Genomic DNA, 23,446 nt, shown 5'->3' on the forward strand with positions numbered 1-23,446 from the left:
TCTTTTGGCTCACTCTGTTATGAAAATTATTGCTTCTAATCTGACTAAATCTAATTCTATAGATGCCTCGTGCCAATAAGACTGCTCGCATCAGCACCGAAGGCTACTACCCGCCTCATGGCTTATATGAGTCCATAGAGCCAGAGGAGGAGGAGGAACCCTAGGAACAAGAAGTTGATTCACCAGCACCTACACCTACGCCGGAGCCATTCCAGGAAGAGCCTAAAGAAGAAGAACCCGAAGAAGTGGAGGTCATTGCATTGTCTAATGAGGAGGAGGAGGAAGATGTTGTTCAAGAGGATGAGCTAATCCCTCCTCTAGGATGGACTACGAAGGTCTGGTACAAGCTGGGGTGTGAATCCTACGTCTCGCACCACTGACTTATAGGAATTATTCAGACCTACTACGCTGATTGGGATGCAACCGTGGAGTATGTCTACAATGAGCATACGTATCCTCTAGAGGACACTTATTGGAAGACCAGGGTGTGAATCTCCATCAGGGATAAACAAAAGGACGCATACCTGCTGGACTCGAACTATGCGCATCATGCTCAATGTGCTACCATGGAAGATAGCATAGAAGATGCAGCCATTGTAGCCTGCATGGGTCTCCGTGGTCGTCGCTTTGATGATATGAAGGAAGTCCAATACCAATTCCTCCCTCGCCAACACCCTGACCTAGGATGGGCAATAATGGACCCTGAAGGCATGGATCCCACTACTCAAGTGATTGTGAACTATGCCTATGAATTAGTAGACAAGAATCGACGGCTAGAAGATCAGTTGAAGGCACAGGAGGCGGCCCTTAAGAGATACCGACAAGTGATAGATGAGCAAAGAGTATGCCTCAACCTGCCAAGGATGTATGTGGAGCTACCCCATAAATTTTGCTCATATGTGTTGGAGTCCTTTTTATGTAATAAGACGTTAGTAGAATAGGGCAAGTTGAGTCAAGTCGAGTTTAGTAGTGCGGTGTGAACTTTGGTGTGCCTAGATGATTTATTATTATGTTTATGTGTGAGTTGGATTTTTGTAATGAGTGCTGGAACTTTGTGGGCATGTCCGCAAGTTCCATAGTTAATAATATTAAAGTTTGAGTCAATAAATAAATAGTTGGGTTTGGTACATCTTGTTATCTAGGATCTATTTTTTGGAGTAGTCTACCCTTATCTTAATTCCAATCTAAATCTACTTGACCAAAAATTATGAAATTTTTATGGGAGCAACTAGACTTAAGTATCTTTCCAATGTCTCTAAAATCACCCCTATATCTGATCTGGTTTGAGAGATATAGCTGTTTCACGTTGAAGTTTCTGCACAGTCTAAAATCTAAAACAGTTTTAGTTGTATCCTATTTTTGAGTGACCTAACGACCAAATCTAGGCTTGTGGTCTGAATAAAAGTTGTAGATAATTTCATCAGCTTTTGAACCATGTAAAGCACTCCTCTTTTGGATATTTGGAACTTGAGATATGACTATTTTACCAAGCTGATGATGTTGGAACTTGTCCATAAAATTTTCAGAATGTATTATATACCTCTATAAGTGTATATAACATGGAAATCTCTAAATTTGGAATATTTTGTTAGATGTTAGATGTCTGGAAGAGGAAGAGGCCGAGGTCGTGGAGGTGTTCCCACACATCCACCATCACCACTGCCGCCTACTATTGAGCAACTTCTGGCAGTGCAAACACAGCTTATCAAGCTCTGGTGCAGAATCAAACAATTGGTGGAGCACCGCATGACAAGCATGGTGAATTCTTGAAGGGCCATCCCCCGGTGTTTTCTCATGCCACTGGTCTACTGGAAGCAAATGATTGGCTTCGTGCAGTGGAAAAGTAACTCAACATAGTGCAATGTGATGACCAGCAGAAGGTGTTGTATGCGTCAGGACAACTCTAGGGAGAAGCTCAAGACTAGTGGGAGGCATTCAAGTATGGACGTCCTGCCAATGCTCCTCTTGTCACCTGGTAGGAATTTAGAGAGAATTTTAGATCCTGCCACATACCTAAAGGATTGATAGAGCTCAAGTCAGAGGAATTCAGAGCTCTAAAGTTGGGATCTATGTCTATAGCTAAGTATCATGACAAGTTTGCTCAGTTGTCACGTTACGCTCCGAATGAGGTGGCTGATGATATTGATAAGCAACGCTGTTTTCTCAAGGGTCTATATAATGGTCTGCAACTCCAACTTATGTCCAATACATACCCCAATTTCTAGATGCTGGTGAATCGTGCCATTGTTATTGACAATAAGCGCAAAGAGATGAAGGCCAAGAAGAGGAGGCTTCAGGGATAGGCCTCTGGGAGTAATACCCATCCGTGCACTAACCTTCAGCAAGGCTTTCAGCAGAGGTACCAAGGACCACCTAATCAATGGAATCACAACCAGAACTAGCAGCATCCACCGTATTAGCAGCAGAATGGAAATCAATGTCTCCAGTAATAGAGTGGCCAGCAGACACCATGATAGGGAACACCCCAACAACACTCCCATGAAGACCAACACACCTAGCACCCCCAACATATGCTATCATTGTGGAGAAGTTGGGCATTATGCTAATCATTGCCCCAGGAAGCAGAATTAGCTAACATCCTAGGGTCGGCATAGTAATTAGAAGGGAACACCTCAGAAGCCAGCACCCAACACGAGAAAGGTGAACCATGTGTCTATAGAGACGGTGCTTGCAGAACTAGAAGTCATGCTCGGTACGTTCGATGTCAATTCCACTCCTGCCATTGTTCTTTTTGTTTCTGGAGCTTTGTATTCTTTCATATCGCAAGCATTTGTTAGAACGCACAGCATACACTTATGTGCCATGCAAAATCCTATACTAGTAAACTCACCAGGAGGTAGTATGCAAGCTTCTTATCATTGTCTTCCTACTAGTCTATCCTTAAGGGGGGTAGAGTTCAAAGCGAGCCCTATTGTGTTGAGAACATCTGGCATTGATGTGATTCTAGGTATGGACTAGATGAAGCAAAATCGGACAGTCATTTAGTGTTAAGAGAAGGTAGTTATTGTGACCGCACCGAATAGGGAAAGAATCAGTGTCGATGTTGTAGTACAAGCAAACCAAACAGCCACAGTGAACCAGCTTGATGATTGCATCAATAAGGGGACCCAGTAGTGGATGAGTTTCTAGATGTGTTTCCCGATGACTTGCCAGGTATGCCACCTGACCGTGGCATTGAGTTTATTATTAAATTATTACTTAGAACTGCACCTATAGCTAAGCGTCCATATAGAATAGGGGTTAATGAATTAGAGGAACTTAAGAAACAAATAAAGGAGTTATAGGAGAAAGGTTTCATTCGTCCTAGTTCGTCACCTTAGGGAGCACTAGTTATATTTGTTGACAAGAAAGATGGTACCCAGAGAATGTGTATGGATTATCGGGCCCTAAATGAGTTTACTATCAAGAACAAATATCCGCTACCTAGAATTGATGACTTGTTTGATCAGTTGAGAGGTGCTTGTGTTTTCTCTAAGATTGATCTTCGTTATGGTTATCATCAGTTGAAGATTCATGCAACTGACATACCCAAGACAGCCTTTACTATGAGGTATGGTTTGTATGAGTACACCGTTATGTCCTTTGGTTTGACCAATCACCTGCATACTTTATGTACTTGATGAATAAGGTGTTCATGGAATTTTTTGATAAGTTTGTGGTGGTATTTATCGATGATATTTTGGTATTCTCCAAAATGGAAGAAGAGCACGCTGAACATCTAAGGTTGGTCTTGCAAAAGCTTAGAGAACACAAGTTGTAAGCTAAGCGAAGCAAGTGTGAGTTTTGGTTGAAGGAAGTTTCTTTCTTAGGCCATGGTGTCTCTAATGGTGGAATAGTAGTAGATCCAAGTAAGGTGAGAGATGTGTTGAATTGCAAACCACCAACCAATGTGGGAGAGATTTATAGTTTCTTGGGATTGGCTGGATACTATAGAAGGTTTCTCTAAACTTGCCAAGCCTATGATAGCTCTGTTGGAGAAAAATGCTAAGTTTGTGTGGTCCGATAAGTGCTAGGCTAACTTTGAAGAATTGAAGAAGAGGTTGACTATAGCCCCAGTATTGGTTTTGCCAGATCTGAATAGGAATTTCTCTATCTATTGTCATGCATCTCGTCAAGGTCTCGGATGTGTTCTTATGCAAGAAGATAGAGTAGTGGCCTATGCATCCCGACAGTTGAGAAAGCATGAGCTGAACTATCCTACTCATGATTTGGAGTTAGCAACAGTGATTCATGCTTTGAAAATATGGAGACACTATCTTATTGGGCATAAGAGTGATATCTATACTGATCACAAGAGTCTGAAGTACATTTTCACTTAGACAGATCTAAATATGAGACAGCGTTGATGGTTAGAGTTGATTAAAGATTATGATCTGGAGGTACACTGTCATCCGGGAAAGGTGAATGTTGTTGTCGATGCTCTTAGCAGGAAGAGTTATGCCAAGGAGGTGCAAGTGGCAGCCATGTCAAGTGAGTTGTGCGCTGAATTTAAGCAACTGAACTTGGGCTTTATCACTAATGCAGTTGAGTTGGTGATAGAACCTACGCTGGAGCAAGAAATACGTAAGGGCCAGTCATGGGATGCGAAGTTGAAAGAAATAGGGGAGAACATAGTGATTGGTAAGGCACTAGGTTTCTGTATGGATGATAATGGAACTCTATGGTTTGGGAAAAGACTATGTGTACCTGAGAATAAGGCTATACGAGATGCGATTCTTCGTGAGGCACATGAGTTCGCTTACTCTATTCATCCTAGGAGTACTAAGATGTACTTGGAACTAAAAGAGAAGTATTGGTGGTACGGACTAAAGAGAGATGTTGCTGAGTATGTTGCTATATGTGATACTTATCAAAGAGTTAAAGCAGAACATCAAAGACCTACAGGATTGCTACAACCAATGAAGATACCTAACTGGAAGTGGGAAGAAGTTGGAATGGATTTTATTGTTGGGTTACCACGCACTTAGAGAGGTTATGATTCAATATGGGTGATAGTGGATCGGTTAACTAAAGTCGCTCATTTTATACCGGTCAAGACTACTTATAATGGACCGAGGTTAGCCCAATTATATATTGAGAAGATAGTGTGTCTACATGGAGTTCCCAAGAAAATTGTGTCTGATCGAGGTACTCAATTTACATCTCATTTTTGGCAGCAAGTACATAGTTCATTAGGAATGAAGCTGAATTTTAGTACAGCATATCATCCTCAGATAGATGGACAAACTGAGAAATTAATTAGATACTAGAGGATATATTGAGAGCTTGTGTATTGCAGTATGGTACAAGTTGGGACAAGAGTTTGCCTTATGCAGAGTTCTCGGAGAAACCCAAGTGTTCGGACCGGATGTTTTAAGAGATGCAGAAGAGCAAGTAAGGATGATTAGAGATAACTTGAGAGTGGCACAGTCTCGACAGAGAGTTATGCTAACACTCAGAGAAGAGAATTGATTTTTGAAATAGGGGATTATGTTTACCTAAAGGTGTTGCCTATGAGGAGTGTGAGAAGGTTTAACATAAAAGGAAAGTTAGCACCCAAGGTATATTGGGTCTTTCAAGATTCTGGAGAGACGTGGAGAAGTAGTTTATCAGTTGGTATAGCCTGAGAGTTTGTTAGGTCTACACGATGGGTTCCATGTGTCTCAATTACAGAAATGTTTGCATATACCAGAGGAGCAGATACCGTTAGAAGAGCTTACAGTTAAAGAAGATCTCACTTATGAGGAGTTTCCTGTAAGGATTTTGGAGACCGTAGAAAGGGTTACAAGGAACCGAGTTATAAAGATGTGTAAGATTCCGTGGAATCGGTATACAGAAGATGAGGCTACTTGGAAAAGAGAAGAGGATCTGAGAAAAACATACCCGCAGTTATTTGAGTAAGCATCGTCCGAATCTCGAGGACGAGATTCATTTTATGGGGGTATAATTGTAACACCCTAAAATTTGCATAAATTTTAAAATAGGAGAAAATGATTTAATTATGTATTTTTGTGAGCATTTGAATTTAGGAAAATAATAATTTTGTTATAATTAAAATCAAATATAGGTCTACATACATGTATGTGCATACATGCTGCTGCATATTATTTTTGAATTGTGTGATTTGAAATAAAACTTCAAATTGATTTGAATTTGTATTTCAAAATTTGGTTTGGAAAATTAGAAAAGGAAAAGGAAAAGGATTTTCTTCCCCTCCCCTCTATTCGGCCTGCTGGCCTAGCCCCTGCATGGCCTGTTTTTTCTGTCAGCCCGCTCTTCCTCTCCGCACTGCCTGCGCTTCTCTCTCGGTCTTGGGCCGCCCGCTCCCCTTGTTTCATCGCATTGCCCAACAAAGCAAGCAGCCCAACACTCGGTCCAGTCGCCCTGCTCGGTTTTTCCCTCTCCCCTCGCTTCTCTGTGCAGGCCGTTTCCCTTGTTCCTGTCTGCTTTGGCCCAGCTTCGCTCGTGCAGCCCGGCCTCGCCTACGCTGTTCCTTCTCCGCAGTGCTCCGCACGTCGCGTCCCCTATCCCGCTGATGGCCTAGCCCCACATGTCAGCGCCGTCTTCCTCACGCATGTCCGCCCCGGACTCCACCGTGCCACCGTGATCGCCTCCTCTATGTTGTGCCTTGCCGTGCCGCCCAAGCCAAACCACCTCATAAAAGCTACGTCATACCCGCGTCACTCTCCTACCTAACCCAAGAGCAATCCTCCACCCTCGCCTAGAGCTCGTAGCCACCACAACCCTAAGCTCCGTCGCTGTCATCAGGTTCGAGCAGCCGCCGCATGCCATCGTTGGTCCCCCACCCTTGTGTTTCAGTCGTGGTGAGTTTGCCTCGATCTCCTCTCTCTCCCTGTGCCCTTGTGTTCTCTTAGTGGTGGTCCGTAGGCCCTAAACCGCGCACGCTAGCGAGCTTCTCATCGCCGTCCATGGAGGACCGCCGCGCCGGCCCTATTCCGGCGGCGGGTTCTCTCTCTTCTCCTCTAATTTGATCTACGCCGTCCGATTCCGTTCCAACGGCCCAGACTAGAATATACCCCTTTGCTTGTCGTTTTGCAAAAAGGCCCTTACAATTATTTGGATCTCAACCCACCGTCCCTGAACTTTTGTTAAAAAGCCCTACCTTTTCTTCAAATTGTGGCCACAGTCCTTATTTCGGTTTAAAATCAGATTTTAATTATTTTAAATTCAAAAATCAAGTTTCATCTATTTACAAAAGTGCCACTACCTTCTGTAGGCCATAAAATATCTGTTTTAACTCCGATTTGATCCGTTCAACTTGCGTTAGGTTCGTAATTCTATAATCTACATGTTCATACTACTGTAGGTATGTTTTCAACTCTTAAAATTTGAGGTTAGATTTAATCTATTATTTTACCAAAGGAAATCTTATTTAATTCATAACTTCTTTGTTTTAGCTCCGATTTTCATCAACTTCATGTCTACGTGATCGTAGCGAGACGTAGATTCATTTTACAAACTTTTCATCTTGATTTTATGCTATTGGTGTATTGTTCTAATCTATAGCTTTTATTTGCTATGCATGATTGCTTCTGGATGCATGTATGTTGCTGTGATTATCGAGTATAGACGGTGAGCAATTCATGGGTGAACAAGAGTACTACTTTAACGAGCAAGATTCCCTAGTATTGAACTTATACCTTGTCTCCTATGCAATATGAATTAGGTAGCTTTGCAAGTGCTCAATTAAACCAAGATCTTGTAACTAGACTAATGGTATATGCAATAAATGTTAAAACATGATTTTTCAGCAACTTGGAAACAGGGGGCTGGAGTATTTAGCTACTTTCTAAATGCTTCAGATTCCTCTCCTTAAGGACTTATCTGTTAGTGATCATTCGGGACTTATAGTACAGCTATGAGGGCTACATGACTCTGGCTTTAGCTCAGTATGAGGACTTTTCTAGCTTGTTAGAGGTTACCTTTATTGGCGTAAGAATGGCTTGCCAAATCGGGTATAGGTCAGCCTCTACTCTTATGTGTATAGCCATGATGGAATTATGCCATTCGACAAGGGGGGTCCTATATCTGTTTGCCGAGTAAATCTAACGGCCCTAACTTGTTAGGCGAACCTTTCAAAGGCTTTATAGTGACCCATGCCTGCTCACCTTAGAAGTGTTTTGGGAGTAATTAACCCGGGCATATAGGTATTATGACTCATAGTGAAAGTGTACAACATCTGCAGAGTATAAAACTGGTATATCAGCCATGCTCACGATCACAAATGCCTTAGAACCCTTATGGAATAGATGATCACTAAGAATTATTGGTTTATGCTATTCATTATTCATGTTTACATTGATCTTGAGTTTTACTTTGGGATTGAAACAACTTGTTGCTACTCTTATGCTAAAATTATGACAACTAAAAGCTGAATGTTGTTAATCCTATGTGAAGCCTTTTGAGCCTTATGAACTCTATGTTACACTTGTTGAGTACGACACGTACTTATGCTTGTTTATTTTCATTATTTGGATAAAAATCCTAGATGGGTAACATATGACTATGGTAATAACGATTTTCCTGAGGATTACTAGACTTGTGGTCAACCAGTTGACGTCCCTGTGATATGGAGCTTCCGCGAGAGATTTATCTTTATACTTCCGCTATACTTATGTGAAGACTATGTCTTATTATTCGTGATGTAATAAACACTTGTGATGATGCTATTTATAATTTGTCGGCTTATGTGTGTGACTGATCTCTGGGTGCACATAAGGTTTTACATCCCATTTTAACCTTAGAATCGGGTGTGACAGTATCGATCCAAAAAAAATCCTTTTTTGAGCCTTTTTACCTATGTGCCATTATAAAAGATCAAAATTATATGTGTACTATTGGAAAAAGAAAAGTTTTCCGGTATCCTTGCATGCAACTTTTTTTTCCTTACATGCCACTTTCGTCTATTGCCGGTGAGTTTTAACACAGCTGAAGGCCAAACTAGACACAAAATGACTTTTTTACTCATCACTCTATCCAGTCACTCTATGTGTTTCTCCCTGCTATCGTTTTCCATCGAAGCTTCAACTCCACTTGAGCCCACCTAGACCAAATCCTAGATCCTAGTATTCGGTCGCCGGGGAAGTGGAGCTACAGGCCCACGTGCGCCGTCGGGGAGGAGCCCAGTGTAGGTGAGCACCGACCAGGCAGGCGTGCTTCGCGCGGGAGTTTTCACGCGCTTGCGCGCGCGGGGAAAAGGGAGAAGCCCCGCTCGCGGGGGAGGCATGGGGCCCACGCGGGGAGGCCGTAGGGCCCGTGCACGTGGAGGCTACTAGGCGCTCACAGGGAAGGGCATGGGTGGAGGAGTGCTCAGCAGGCAGGAGGCTGATTTGGTGCGGATTTCGAAAGGATGGCAGACAAGCGACCATATTGGCTTCTAGATGGGTGAGTGCTCCTTCCTTCTTCAAATGCATATCAGTAGCACCATATCTGGCCCTGTTCGCTTGGAGGAATTTGGTGGAATCGGGATGAATCTGAAGAAATTTGTGAGAGGCTCAGTTGTGAACAGTAACTTTCTGCCGTGAACAGTGAAACCATCCGAGCACCATGTAAGCATGTAAGCATGCAATTGCCTTCATCACCTCTATAACTAGAGAGCAGATAGAAGATCATGTGGACAGCTACTACTCTATAGAGAGCTTCAAGGCTGCCTACGTTGATACAATCCATACTATACTAAACAAATCCATGTGGCTATCAGGATCAAGTATAAGGCGAGGCAGAACACTATATCAGGTCCGACAACAGAACAGGCGAAGTTGGATTCAGGCTGAACTGAGTGAACCTTGCTGTTAATGGGCTATCATTGTCATAACGCTTAGTCAGTTGTTATTGTTGGGCCTTAGTCAGTTAGAAGGCTGATGACCTAGGCAGTATATAAGCCCCTGTAACCGTCGGTTGTAATCATCGAACGTCCTGTTCGTTTGTCTTATAATCCGTAGTTTTCAGCTTGTTTTTTTAACCGAAATAGTGTTTTTATCTCACAATAAATCAGCCGGAGCAGTATTTCGACTTGTTTTTTTTATGCGAAGCTAACGGGGCCTATCTCTGATCTGAACTAAACTCAATATTCGTCTGAACTGTCTCTTGCTGTCCTTGCTTTCTTCCTCAAATTCCCTGCTGATTCCTATCCCGAATTCTATCCACTCCAGTTACCAGTTAGCCCGTGTTTAGTCGGTGAAAAGTTGGAAATTTAGCTACTGTAGCACTTTCGTTTTTATTTGTCAATTAGTGTTCAATCATGAACTAATTAGGCTCAAAACGTTCGTCTCGCAATTTTCAACCAAACTGTACAATTAGTTTTTTTTCGTCTACATTTAATGCTTTATGCACGTATCGTAAAATTCAATGTGATAGGTACTGTAGCACTTTTTGGAAAAACTTTTCGCGAACTAAACAGGGCCTTACTGATCCGGAACGTAATCGATTCTCGTCCTGGCGCCTGGCCGCAAACCGACGAAGATTCAGTCGCAAATGGCGGAGTCATTGGAAGAACACTCCTCCAAGTTCGATGACCTGGCCAAGCAAATGACCTCCTTCAGCGGGATGGCGAAGCAGTTCGAGGGCCTGCGGCAGATGATGCAGCAGACGCTCGATTCTGTCAACAGCATGGGCTCGCGTCAGACGTCTGCCGAGGTGATGCTCGACGATTTGCGTACCTCGACCGACGCGGCGACGACGACCCTCCGCAACACCAGCTCCCGCATCGACTCGTTGGTGACGCGCATGGATTCCCTGGAGGCGCCGACGAACCCTGGGATCACCCTGGGACCGGGCGTGTTGGGCGGTCCTCCGCTGACCACGGCCGCGCCGCCCCCGCCATGGAGTCTGAACCTCAACCTTGCTCTCGGTTCGTCATCGTGCTCACCTATGATGGACGAGGAGCAGCCCAAGGGGCACGGCGACCACTGCGGCGGGATTATGGCATCCCGACCACAGTCCAGTTCGGAGAGTACGTTCATCGAGACTCCACCTGAAAACTTGTTTCAGTCAGATTCAGTTCCTCGTTCCCCGCCTTTTCCTAAGATAGAGTTTCCGAAGTTTGATGGATCGAATCCCCGCTTATGGCAAGATCATTGTACCATGTTTTTTGAGGTCTATGCGGTGCATCCCTCGCTGAAGACTCGCTTTGCTGCCTTGAACTTCATCGGCATCGCCAAGACGTGGTTGCATACTGTTGAAAGGCGGGAGCGTATCTCTGATTGGACAACCCTCTGCAACTTGGTGATGGGACGCTTTGACAAGGATCAGTACCCCTTGATCTTGAAGCAATTTTGAGGCCACAGTGCAGACTGCTTTGGTTTCTGAATACATAGCTGAGTTTGAGTAGGCAGCTCATAACTTGTTGCTCTACAATCCCAACTATGATGAGATGTATTTTGTCACGTGTTTTCTTGCTGGCCTTAAGGAGGACATTCGCTCGGGGATTGTGCTGCACTGGCCTCCTGATGTGGATACTGCAAATGCCCTAGCCCTTCTTCAGGAAACTGAGCTTGGACGCTCTAAGGGTCGAGTTCATGGCAAAAATGAATTCAGAGGGTCTTTCAAGACCAATGTTGAGAAGATGAAATTTGGGGATGGGGACAAGCCTAAGCAACAACCTGTCCTAACTGAAACCGAAGACAAGTTGACAGCACTCAAGAATTTCAGGCGAAAGAATGGCTTATGTTTCAAATGTGGCAACAAATGGAGCAAAGATCATAAGTGTCCACCTCAGGTTGCTCTCCATGTGATTGAGGAGTTATTGGACGCTTTAGAAGATGAGGGCTTAGATAGTGAAGAGTTAGACTCTGAGATCTTGGAGGAGTCAGTTATGTCAGTGGGGCATTCTGTTCCTTCAGACCAAGTCAAGAGAACTATGAAGCTGTGTGGCAAAATTGGGAAACATGATGTACTCATATTGGTTGATTCAGGGTGTGGCTTCGTTTATCAGTACAAAACTTGCTGACAGCCTCTAGTTAGCTACTGAACCATGCCAGCCAACAATGTTCATGGCAGCTGATGGCAGTCCTATGACATGCTCCAGACAAATTCAGAAGATGCACTGGACAGTGGATGGTCATTCTTTCAGAACCACTGTTGGAATCTTACCACTTAAGTGCTTTGACATGATTGATGGAGAGGATTGGTTGGAGGACTGTAGCCCTATGTGGATTCATTGGTCCAATAAGATTATGAAATTCACCTACCAAGGAAAGAGAATTGAGTTGCATGGTGTGAAGCAGCACACTCAGTGTACTGCTATATCCTATAACTGTTTACAGAATTGGATCAGTAGGGAGGCTGTCCAACACTGCATTCAGTTCAAATGGATCATGCCTAGGGAGCAGGAAGCCATAAAATCATAAGTACATTCTATCAACCTCAACTCTGCAGGAGAGTTACCTGAACAAATCCAATCCCTGTTGGACAGTTATGCTGATTTGTTTCAGGAACCAAATACATTGCCACCTCAAAGGCCTTTTGATCATCATATTAAACTGTTGCTAGGAGATCCACCTGTGAACATTAGGCCTTATAGGTACTCACCTGCACAAAAAGATGAGATAGAGAAACAACTTTCTGAGATGTTAAAGAATGGCATTATCAAACACAGTCAAAGCCCTTATGCTTCACCAGTCTTATTGGTCAAAAAGAAAAATGGGTCATGGAGGTTTTGTGTGGACTACAGACATTTGAATGCTCAGACTGTGAAAAACAAACACCCAATGCCTATTGTGGATGAGCTAATTGATGAGTTGGCAGGAGCCAAGTGGTTCTCAAAGTTGGATTTTAGGGCTGGTTATCATCAAATATGCATACATCCTGAAGACACTCACAAAACTGCATTCAAAACTCATAGTGGCTTATATGAGTTCCTTGTTATGGCCTTTGGGTTGACTAATGCTCCAGCTACCTTTCAAAGTGTGATGAACCTCATTTTTGCAGATTTGCTGAGAAAGGGAGTCATTGTCTTCATGGATGATATATTAGTCTATTCAGCAACTCGGGAGCAGCATGTGAATTTGCTAAAACAGGTATTTGATATCCTCAGACAGCATCAATTCTTCATCAAGCTATCTAAGTGTTCTTTTGCTCAGAAAGAAGTGGAGTATTTGGGACACTGTGTATCTAGTCAGGGTGTAGCTACTGAAAAGTCCAAAATTGCTGCAGTAGAACAGTGGCCAATACCCAAGAATGTTAAAGAACTCAGGGGGTTCCTTGGTTTGACTGGATATTATAGAAGTTCATTAAGAACTATGGATTGATGAGTAGGCCACTTACTGATATGTTGAAGGGAGTTCCCTTTGTTTGGACATCTTTAGCTCAGTCAGCATTCAATCAGTTGAAGCATTCCTTCGTGCATGCCCCTGTACTTGCCATCCCAGATTTCAGCAAGACATTTACATTAGAAACTGATGCCAGTGATGTGGGATTTGGGGCAGTACTGTTACAGGATTCTCATCCTATAGCTTATTTGAGTAAGGCAGTGTGTGCTAAGAATTAGGCATTGTCAACCTATGAAAAAGAATGTATGGCCATAATTCTTGCCATGGAGAAATGGCGCCCTTATCTTCAAAATGCTGAGTTTGTGATAAGGACAGATCATAAGAGCCTCGGCCCCGTTCGCTTCGCTGAAAAAACAAGCTAAAACACTGTTCCGGCTGATTTGTTGTGAGAGGAAAACACTGTTCCGGCTGAAAAAACAAGCTGAAAAGTACGGATTATAAGAGAAGCGAACATGGCCTGAGCAAAGAATTACCTCCAAGATCCAGCAAAAGGCACTGTTGAAGCTGATGGATTTGCAATTTAGAATTGTGTACAAGCAAGGGGCTCTGAATCAGGTTGCTGATGCTCTGTCCAGGTGTCATTCTCCCCCATCAGTTTGTGCCTTGTCTCTCTGCTCTCCAGATTGGATGGATAAGGTCAAGTTGGGCTATATGGATGATCCTACTGCTGTAAAAATTCTAGCTGCCCCACCTGGAGATTTTACTGTACAGGATGGACTTATCAGACATAAAGGTAGAATTTGGTTGGGCAATAATCATTTGGCTCAGAAGCTTGTGCTACAAGCTATTCACTGTTCTGGGATTGGAGGGCATTCTGGATTTCAGGCAACATACTATCGTGTGAGAAATATATTTTCATGGCCTGGTATGAAAGCAGCTATAGCCCAGTTTGTGCAGGAATGCCAGATTTGTCAGCAGGCAAAAGTAGAGCATGTTAAGCCTCCTGGGATGTTATAACCATTATCTGTGCCTACTCAAGCCTGGCAGATAGTGCGTATGGATTTTATTGAGGGTCTTCCAAAGTCCCAGAAGTTTAATACAATTATGGTGGTCATTGACAAGTATACCAAGTATGGGCATTTCATTCCACTAGCTCACCCATTCTCAGCCTTAGTGGTTGCTCAAGCTTATTTGGATTCAGTGTACAAGCTGCATAGACTACCTCAGGGTATAGTTTCTGACTGAGATAAGATTTTCACCAGTGCTATTTGGAGAGAATTGTTCCGGTTGACTGACACACAGTTGATGATGAGCTCATCAATCACCCCCAAACGGATGGCCAATCAGAGCGCTTGAACCAATGCTTGGAAGGGTTCTTACGCTGTGCAGTCAATTCTTGCCCTCGTCAGTGGAATAAATGGCTGTTAGTGGCTGAATTATGGTACAATACAAGTTACCATTCAGCTCTGGGTGGATCCCCTTTTGAAGTACTGTATGGTCACCCTCCGAGGCATTTTGGGTTTTCAAATGAAATTCAGTTTCATTCTCCAGATTTAGAGCAGTGGTTGACTGAAAGACACCTGTTGTCGGACGTGATTCAGCACCACCTGCATCGGGCTCAACATCGTATGAAGACGTATGCTAACAAGGGTCGCAGTAAAAGAGAATTCAAAGTGGGTGATCAGGTCTATCTCAAGTTACAGCCTTATATTCAGACCCCGGTTGCTCCAAGATCAAACCAGAAGCTGAGTTTCAGGTACTATGGACCATTCAGTGTCCTTGAGTGTGTTGGCATAGTGGCGTACAGGTTGCAGTTGCCCGATTCTTGTCACATACATCCAGTAGTTCATGTTTCATAATTGAAACGTCATGTCCCTCCATCAGTGCGTGTGGAGGATGATATTACTCAAGTACCTGATGACCCTACAAGTTCAGTGGTGCCAATCAAGTTCTTGAGTTCTCGGGTATGCAAGAAAGGTGCCTCCACTATATCACAGATTTTGGTATAGTGGGACTCGTTACCTGAGTCGCTGACCACCTGGGTGGAAGCTGAAGATCTCCATCGATGGTTTCCAGAAGTCCCAGCTTGGGGACAAGCTGGTTTTCAACCGGGGAGGAATGTCAAGATCAAGTATAAGCCGAGGCAGAACAGGTCCGACAACAGAACAGGCGAAGTCCGATTCAAGCTGAACTGAGTGAACCTTGCTATTAATGGGCTATCGTTGGCACAACGCTTAGTCAGTTGTTACTGTTGGGCCTTAGTCGGTTAGAAGGCTGGTGACCCGAGCAGTATATGAGCCCCTGTAACCGTCGGTTATAATCATCCAACAACAGAATCTCTAATCTGAACTCTGAAACTCAATATTCGTCTGAACTGTCTCTTGCTGTTCGTGCTTTCTTCCTCAAATTCCCTGCGATTCCTATCCCGATTTCTATCCACTCCAGTTATCAGTTATGTTTTGATTCAGAACATAACAGTGGCCCAAAGCAGAACATGGTTTCTTTATACATTCTCCATTGTTGAAGTCAACGGTTGTGGGGGGTACAACCCCGGATACCCACGACAGACCACATGGGTTGTGCCACCAGGGGCGGTCCAGTCCACAAGATGAAGCCTTGCGGGGCACGACTCTGCTCGGCGCCTCCCGCAAGACACTGGGAAGATATCCTGAAGATACTACAAGATCTGTTAGGATACGTATGATCCCGAGATTCCTGTAATCTGTTATTATTTTCCGGTTATCTCTCAGATCTAACCGACTTGTAACCCTACCCCCGGACTATATAAGGCGGACAGGGACACAACTCCCATTGTTTTTCCATTCATTTATAGACTTAACAACTACGGCATGATCCTTGCAAAGAATAACAACTACAGTTGGCGCGCCAGGTAGGGGATTGCATGCTGTTTCCATATCGAACAAGATGGCTTTTTCCGTAGGCTCTTCGTCCCTCCTACAGCCTGGTCATATCTTCATGGTCGGATCCATCTCGTGGGTCATCAACGCTGACGGAGTCGGAGAGCTCATCGAGTCGGTGTAGATCGATTCTGCGCCGATCACCCCAACGCCTGCGACAGTAGATCCAATCTTAGAACCGCCTCCGAGGTCGCCTTCATCGACAACTCACCGCCTGCTTCCTCGCTAACAGAGGAGGTAGATCAACAATGACGATCTAATCGCATCTATCGATCAAATTGGTCTGAAGCTCGCTAATTGCCTCTCCATCGCCGAATCAACTCTGGACACTCTAGTTCAGCGTCGACCACCCTCCGATCCAGATCTATCAAAGGCTGCTCGGGAAACTCCAGGGGCTACGGCCCTACCCTTTAGGTTCACCAACTCTGCCGCCGCTTACCAAGATGCCCTAAGGGGCAAATTCACCGACCAGGTTGGAGATGTCCATCCTCTCACCGGCCAGCCTCCGCCGGCCGTCGACATGCTGCACGTCGGCCGACGCCCGAAGCGTCCCTCCAAACCATCCTGGAGGAGAATCCAGACTCCGAGTCCTAGGGCTCTACGGAGATCGTCGCCGAAACCACCACCGAACTACTTCTTCCCCCTCCGTTCCATGGCGGCGCAATCTTCAATGTCAGCGTCGATAGCCCCCCTCGGAATGGCGAAACCAAGGAGGAACGCACCGCTCGCGAGAACCGGAACGTCAACCGTGCGCAATGCCGAACAAATGAGGCTACCCTTGCGAGGGCCGAGTAGCAGCTTGACTCACAAGGAAGGCCACTCTAGTGCAACCTCGACGATGAGTTTGTCCGTGTTGACGGCCACGACGTCTACAAGACTCCAAGTGCTAATCTGGCAGTGGCGGCCAATGAGCTCGCCCGGCTCCCGTAGACACCAGAGGTCGCCAAGGTCGCCGCCATGCTTAAAGCGGCGCACTATAAGGTCAACGAGATCCACCAGGATCAGAGACCTTCATGCTCCACAATCTCGATTCGTTGATCAGCCGCGCAAAGATCTGATCGCCGCCCAAGTCGCTTCACCGACCAGCACCACGACGACAGGCAACCCCTCTAGGGCGGAGCTAGGGGCAACCGCATCGAACATCACCGCCAACACGACTAGGAGGTCGACTAGGATGTCTGAGTGCACCTTAATAATCTTTGAGATGTGCGACGACGTATCGACAAACGCTGTAGACGACGGCGCCGACAACCCTGAAGGGCCCCCAGCATTCACGAGGGCGCTCCGAACACTTTAGTGGCCTCACGGTTTTAAAATCACTAGGGTCGGGCCCTACGAAGGAAGGATGAACCCAACACAGTGGTTATAGGCTTATGCCACTGTCGTCTGCACCGCTGGAGGAGACTACAGTATCATGGCGAACTATCTGCCTGTCATGCTCATGCCAACCTCCATGAACTTGTTCACAAGCCTTGCCCTAGACTCCATTGGATCCTGGGAAGAGCTGAAAAAAGTCTTCACCGACAATTATATGGCTACATGCACTCGACCGGGCACCAAGCATGATCTCAACCGCATCAACCAGAAGCTGTCTGAGCTCCTCCGTAGCTACATTAGACGCTTTTCTGAGATGAGGAATTCTATTCCCAACATCACGGAAGCTGAGGTCATCACCGCCTTCATCCGAGGACTCCATCACTATGAGCTTCGCTCCAAGTTCAACCGCAAGTCGCCCACAGGGATTGGCGAAATGATCATGACCACCAACCAGTACGCCGCCACCGAGGAAGCCGATGTGTGCTTCAACGAGGATGCAGGCACTCATCGCCCAACTCGCCGCTATGACGACAGCCCTGACGATCGATGCCACAATGACCGTAGTTACCATTGTGATAGCGGTTGTGATCGGCCAGAAGGACCTAAGTCTGGTCAAAATCGTCGCCGCCGGCTAGACCACATCATCGCCGCCGTTAATGAATCTCACGCCAAGCGCAACTACGATGAGCAATACAAGAAGATCCTCGACGGCCCATGCCCTCTCCACAAGAGTGCCAAACATAAGATGAAGGACAACCTCGGCTTGGCTAAGGAGTTCCAGGATAAAAAGCTAGACGACGACGCCAACGATGGAGCCGGAGGCCACTAACCACTTGGGGGCAATAACAATGCCTTCCAGGATCACAACAAGGTGGTCACCACCATCTTCGAGGGCCTCGCCTCCACCGAGAGCAGAAGAGAACATAAGCTCGCCGTCCGGCGGGTGCTCGCCGTCACTACGAAAGACGCCGCTGCCAACCCCAGCTATCGCCCATGGTTTGAGGTCCCCATCACCTTTAGTAGGGCTGACTAGTGGGCAGACATCCCCTACACAGGGTGTTTCCCCCTTGTCCTTGACGCAACCGTCCAGAAAGTGCTTTTCCGAAAAGTGCTCGTCGACGATGGGAGCGCTCTGAATCTCCTCTTCATCGAAGCCCTAAAGGAGTTGGGCCTCGGGATAACAGATCTCACACCCTTGGACTCCTCCTTCTGGGGTGTGGTACCTAGCAGGGTATCCAAACCACTTGGAGAGATCACCCTACCAGTACAGTTTGGCACGGCAATCAACTACCGCATCAAGCATATCAACTTCTATGTCGCCGACTTCAACACCTCCTACCATGCCATACTTGGTCGGCCAGCTCTAGCCAAGTTCATGGTTGTACCGCACTATGCTTATCTAGTGCTGAAGATGCCTTCGCCTGCAGGAGTCCTGGCCCTGCGAGCCAACCTCTCCATCGCCTACGCCTGCGAGACAGAGAGCCTCGCCCTCGCCGAAGCCATCAACCTCTCCATCCAAATGGCCAGTGTGGTCACCGACGCCAAGATGGTGCTCACCAATGACCTAGAGATCCCATCGATGGAGCCTCCTCGTGCCTCCACCAAGTCCAAGGAAACCAAGGAGGTCAGGCTCAACGATCCCTTCAAGACTATGAAGATTGGGGCTCACCTCGACCCTAAATAGGAAAGCGTGCTCGTCTCCTTCCTACGTGCCAATGCCGACGTGTTTGCTTGGAAACCTGCAGACATGCCAAGGGTACCACGGAAGAAGATCGAGCACTCCTTGAATGTCTCGCCGATCGCCAAACCAATCAAGCAGAAACTCCATCAATTCGCGCCAGACAAGAAGGAGGCTATTAGGGTAGAAATAAAATGGCTCCTAGCGGCCGGTTTCATAAAGAAGTGTATCATCCTGAGTGGTTAGCAAACCCTATTCTCGTTCAAAAAAGGAATAAAGGATGGAGACTGTGTGTTGATTACACTGATCTTAACAAACACTGCCCTAAAGACCCCTTCGGTCTGCCTCGGATAGATGAGGTTGTAGACTCCACCGCCGGCTGTGAACTGCTCTCCTTCCTCGATTGTTACTCCGACTATCACCAGATCTCCCTCAAGGAAGAAAACTAGATCAAGACTTCGTTCATCACGCCCTTTGGTGCGTACTACTACACCACCATGTCCTTTGGACTCAAGAACGCTGGGCCAACCTATCAAAGGGCCATCTAGATGTGCCTCGATCAACAGATTGGCCGCAATGACGAAGCTTACATTGATGATGTGGTCGTCAAGTCTAAGACCGCCAACAATCTTATTGCCGACCTTGAGGAAACGTTCACCAACCTAAAAAAGTATTGATGGAAGCTGAACCCTTCAAAGTGCATCTTTGGAGTTCCATCCGGTATACTCCTGGGCTACATCGTCAGCGCACATGGCATCGAGCCCAACCCTGACAAGGTCTCCGCCATCACCAACATGAAACGGTTGACATGCATCAAGGATATACAAAAGCTTACAGGCTGCATGGCTGCTTTAAGCCGCTTCATATCGTGCCTCGGCGAAAAAGGGCTACCTTTCTCCAAACTCCTCAAGGCCTCCGAGCGTTTTTCCTGGTCAGAGGAGGCAAACACAGCTTTCGAGCAGCTCAAGCTATTCCTAACAAGGCCTCCGATCATGATGGCGCCATGGCCAAACGAAACTCTCTTGATCTACATCGCCGCTACTTCTCACGTCGTCAGCACAGCCATCGTCATCGAATGTGAGGAGGTCGGGCACGCCTATAAGGTGCAACATCCGGTATACTTCATTAGTGAGGTCATTAATGAGCCCAAGACTCGTTCTCCTTAGGTTCAAAATCTGCTATACGCCATTCTAGTTACGTCATGCAAGCTCCACCACTACTTTGAGTATTACAAGATCGCCATGGTCACCAAGTTCCCTCTGGGGGACATTCTCTGCAACAAAGAGGCCAACAGCCACATCATCAAGTGGGCTATCGAGCTCGGCACTTACTCCATTGAATTCAGAAGCAGGCCTACCATCAAGTTTCAGGCGCTCGCTGATTTCATCACTGAGTGGACCGAGATTCAAGAGCCCATCGCCATTACCTGCCCCGAGCACTAGGTGATGTACTTTGACAGCGCTCTCAACATCCATGGTGCTGGTGCAGGCATTCTGTTCATCACGCCGACCAAGGATAAGCTACGGTATGTTCTCCGAATACATTTTTTGGCCTCCAACAATGCCGCCGAATATGAGGCATGTCTTCACGGACTCTGTATAGCCGTTGAGCTTGGCGTCAAATGCATCATGGTATATGGGGACTCCGCGCTGGTCATCAACCAGCTCAACAAAGACTGGTCCTGCTCTACTGAGAAGATGGATGCATACTGTGCTAAAATTAGGAAGCTTGAAGGGAAATTCTATGGTATCGAGTATTACCACGTGGTACGAGATCAAAATCAGCTCGCCGACCACTTGTCCAAGTTAGGCTCCTCTCGCGCCTTGATTCTGCCGGGGGTCTTCATTCAAGATCTTTTGGCGCCATCCATTAAGGAAGAGAAGGAAGTTCAGGAAATTCCCCCTGTCGAGCAGCTGGTACTTACGGTACCTCCGCCGGCCGCCGATTGGAGGGAAAGTTCATCAAGTATGTCACTAGCATCGAAGTACCCGCCGACAAGACTAAAACTGAATGCCTAATCCATCGAAGCAAGCATTATGTGCTGGTGGATGGCAACTTGATGAGGAAAAAGTGTCATGGAAGGGATACTGCAGAAATGCATCACCCAAGAAGAAGGGGTGAAGCTACTTCTCAAAATTCACTCAGGTTCCTGCAGCAACCACGCGACCTCGAGAAACCTGGTCGGCAAGGCTTTCCGAGCTGGTTTTTACTAGCCCACGGCCATCTCTGATGCAGAAGACCTCGTCCGACGTTGTGAAGGATGCTATTTTTTCTCCAAGCAAATACACATGCCAGCACAAGAACTATAGACCATCCCAGCTTTCTGGACCTTCGCATGCTGGGGAATGGATATGATCGGGCATTTCAAGCTAGCGCCAGGTGGTTTCCGGTACGTATACGTCGTCATCGACAAGTTCTCCAAGTGGATCGAGTATAAACCGCTCATCTCGGCTACTGCAAAGAAAGCAGTCGAGCTCTTCGAAGATATCATCCACAGATTCAGTCTCCTAAACAGCATCATCACCGACCTTGAGACTATGTTTACCGGCCATCATTTTTGGGACTTCTATGAAGACTGGTGCATCTCCATCAAATACGTCTCCGTTGCCCATCCTAGAGCCAACGGCCAGGTCGAACGGGCGAACGACATGATCCTTGATGCCCTCAAAAAGAGGCTATATCAGAAAGAAGAAAAGCATCTGGACAGATAGTTCAAAGAGCTACCAGCGGTGGTCTGGGGACTGCGTACTCAAGCTAGTCGTAGCACCGGTGTATCTTCATATTTTTTGGTCTATGGCTCAGAAGCCATACTACCAGTGGACATTGCCTTTCGAGCACCTAGGGTGAAAAATTATGATGAAGAGCAAGTCGCAGTTGCTCGGACAGAGGACATCAACAGGGCCGAGGAGGAACGCCTAATCACTTGCGTCTGCATAGCCAAGTATCTAAAAGGCTTGTAGAGGTACTACAACTGCAACATCAAAGGTCGTTTATTTGCTGTCGGCGACCTCATTCTCAGTAGAAAACAAAAAACCGAAGGGATGCACAAGCTCTCGTCCCCCTGGGAAGGGCCTTACGTCGTCAAAGAGATTACCCGACTAGGGTCTTATCGCCTACATGACTTAGACGGAATCAATGTACCCAACTCATGGCACATCGAGCACCTTATACGTTTCTATCCTTGAAATGCTCCAGCTATGTATTCTCCGCTCCATGATGAATAAAGTCTTTGTCGCCATAATTTGTCTCCGTTATTTCTCCATTACGGTTTAATCTCCACTTATGGTCGCCGAGCTCTAAGCAACTCCATAACGAACTCCAATACGAAATCGCCATAATTGCACGGACCATGTTTCTCCAAATCTCCAACATTTTCACCAAACAGGTTCTCCAAATCGTCAACCACGTTTCTCCAAATCTCCAACGTTCTCGCCGAACAGGTTCTCTAAATCGCCGACCATATTTCTCCAAATCTCCAACGTTCTCGCTGAACAGGTTCTCCAAATTGCCAACCATGTTTCTCCAAATCTCGAATGTTTTCGCCAAACAGGTTCTCCAAATTGCCGACCACATTTCATCAAATCTCCAACGTATTTTGCCAAATAGGTTTCTCCAAATTGCCGACCACGTTTCTCCAAATCTCCAAGATATTTCGCCGACCACCGAGCAACATACGTTCTGTCCTGTTCTCTATGGAGAAGACCCAGTCTCTGATCTCTCCCTACACATGCTACGGGCTTCGCGCTCTGAGTTATGGGTGGTCGGCTGTGGTTCCTTGGTCACGCCTGTTCCTCCTACACGTGCACGGGCTCCGCGCTCGACGTTATGGACTATGGGCTAGCCAAGGCCAAGAGCTTAGTAAAGAACTAATTGCTTAGACGCCACTTATACTACGTTTATTCCCATGTTATTTCGCTAACCGTCGAGCAGCACACGTCCTGTTCTGTTCTCTATGGAGAAGACCATGTCTCTGATCTCTCCCTACACGTGCTATGGGCTCCGCGCTCTGCGTTATAGGTGGTCGGCTGTGGTTCCTTAGTCATGCCTATTCCTCCTACACGTGCACGGGCTACGCGCTCAACGTTATGGGTTATGGGCTAGCCAAGGCCGAGAGCTCAGTAAAGAACTAACTGCTTAGACGTCACTTATACTATGTTTATCTCCAAGTTATTTCGCCAACCTCCGAGCAGCACATGTTCCGCTCTGCGCTCTATGGAGAAGACCCAGTCTCGGATCTCTCCCTACACGTGTTATGGGCTCTACGCTCTATGTTATGGGTGGTCGACTATGGTTCCTTGGTGACG

The 23,446-nt window shown here is 46.1% G+C and overlaps 1 protein-coding gene across 1 annotated transcript; it reads left to right on the plus strand.

The window, feature by feature from the left end:
- The first annotated feature begins 10,494 nt into the window (after nucleotides 1-10,494).
- On the plus strand, nucleotides 10,495-14,474 carry LOC136515614 (uncharacterized). Its single transcript, XM_066509151.1, has 8 exons — nucleotides 10,495-11,244; nucleotides 11,351-11,911; nucleotides 12,453-13,037; nucleotides 13,101-13,224; nucleotides 13,326-13,444; nucleotides 13,972-14,022; nucleotides 14,115-14,213; nucleotides 14,277-14,474. Exons 1-8 carry the CDS (start codon nucleotides 10,495-10,497, stop codon nucleotides 14,472-14,474), a joined length of 2,487 nt encoding a protein of 828 aa, XP_066365248.1.
- Nucleotides 14,475-23,446: the final 8,972 nt, after the last annotated feature.

The sequence above is a fragment of the Miscanthus floridulus genome, chromosome 17 (assembly GCF_019320115.1).
Source record: "Miscanthus floridulus cultivar M001 chromosome 17, ASM1932011v1, whole genome shotgun sequence".
Lineage (NCBI taxonomy): Eukaryota > Viridiplantae > Streptophyta > Magnoliopsida > Poales > Poaceae > Miscanthus > Miscanthus floridulus.

What these genes read in the sequence shown, in the direction of transcription:
- LOC136515614 (XM_066509151.1), top strand. Translation starts at nt 10,495, where the DNA reads ATGGCGGAGTCATTGGAAGAACACTCCTCCAAGTTCGATGACCTGGCC. An exon ending in GCAAAATTGGGAAACATGAT is followed by an intron (nt 11,912 to 12,452) that starts GTACTCATATTG and finishes GATTTGTTTCAG; the next exon opens with GAACCAAATACATTGCCACC. An exon ending in AGATTTGTCAGCAGGCAAAA is followed by an intron (nt 14,214 to 14,276) that starts GTAGAGCATGTT and finishes CAAGCCTGGCAG; the next exon opens with ATAGTGCGTATGGATTTTAT.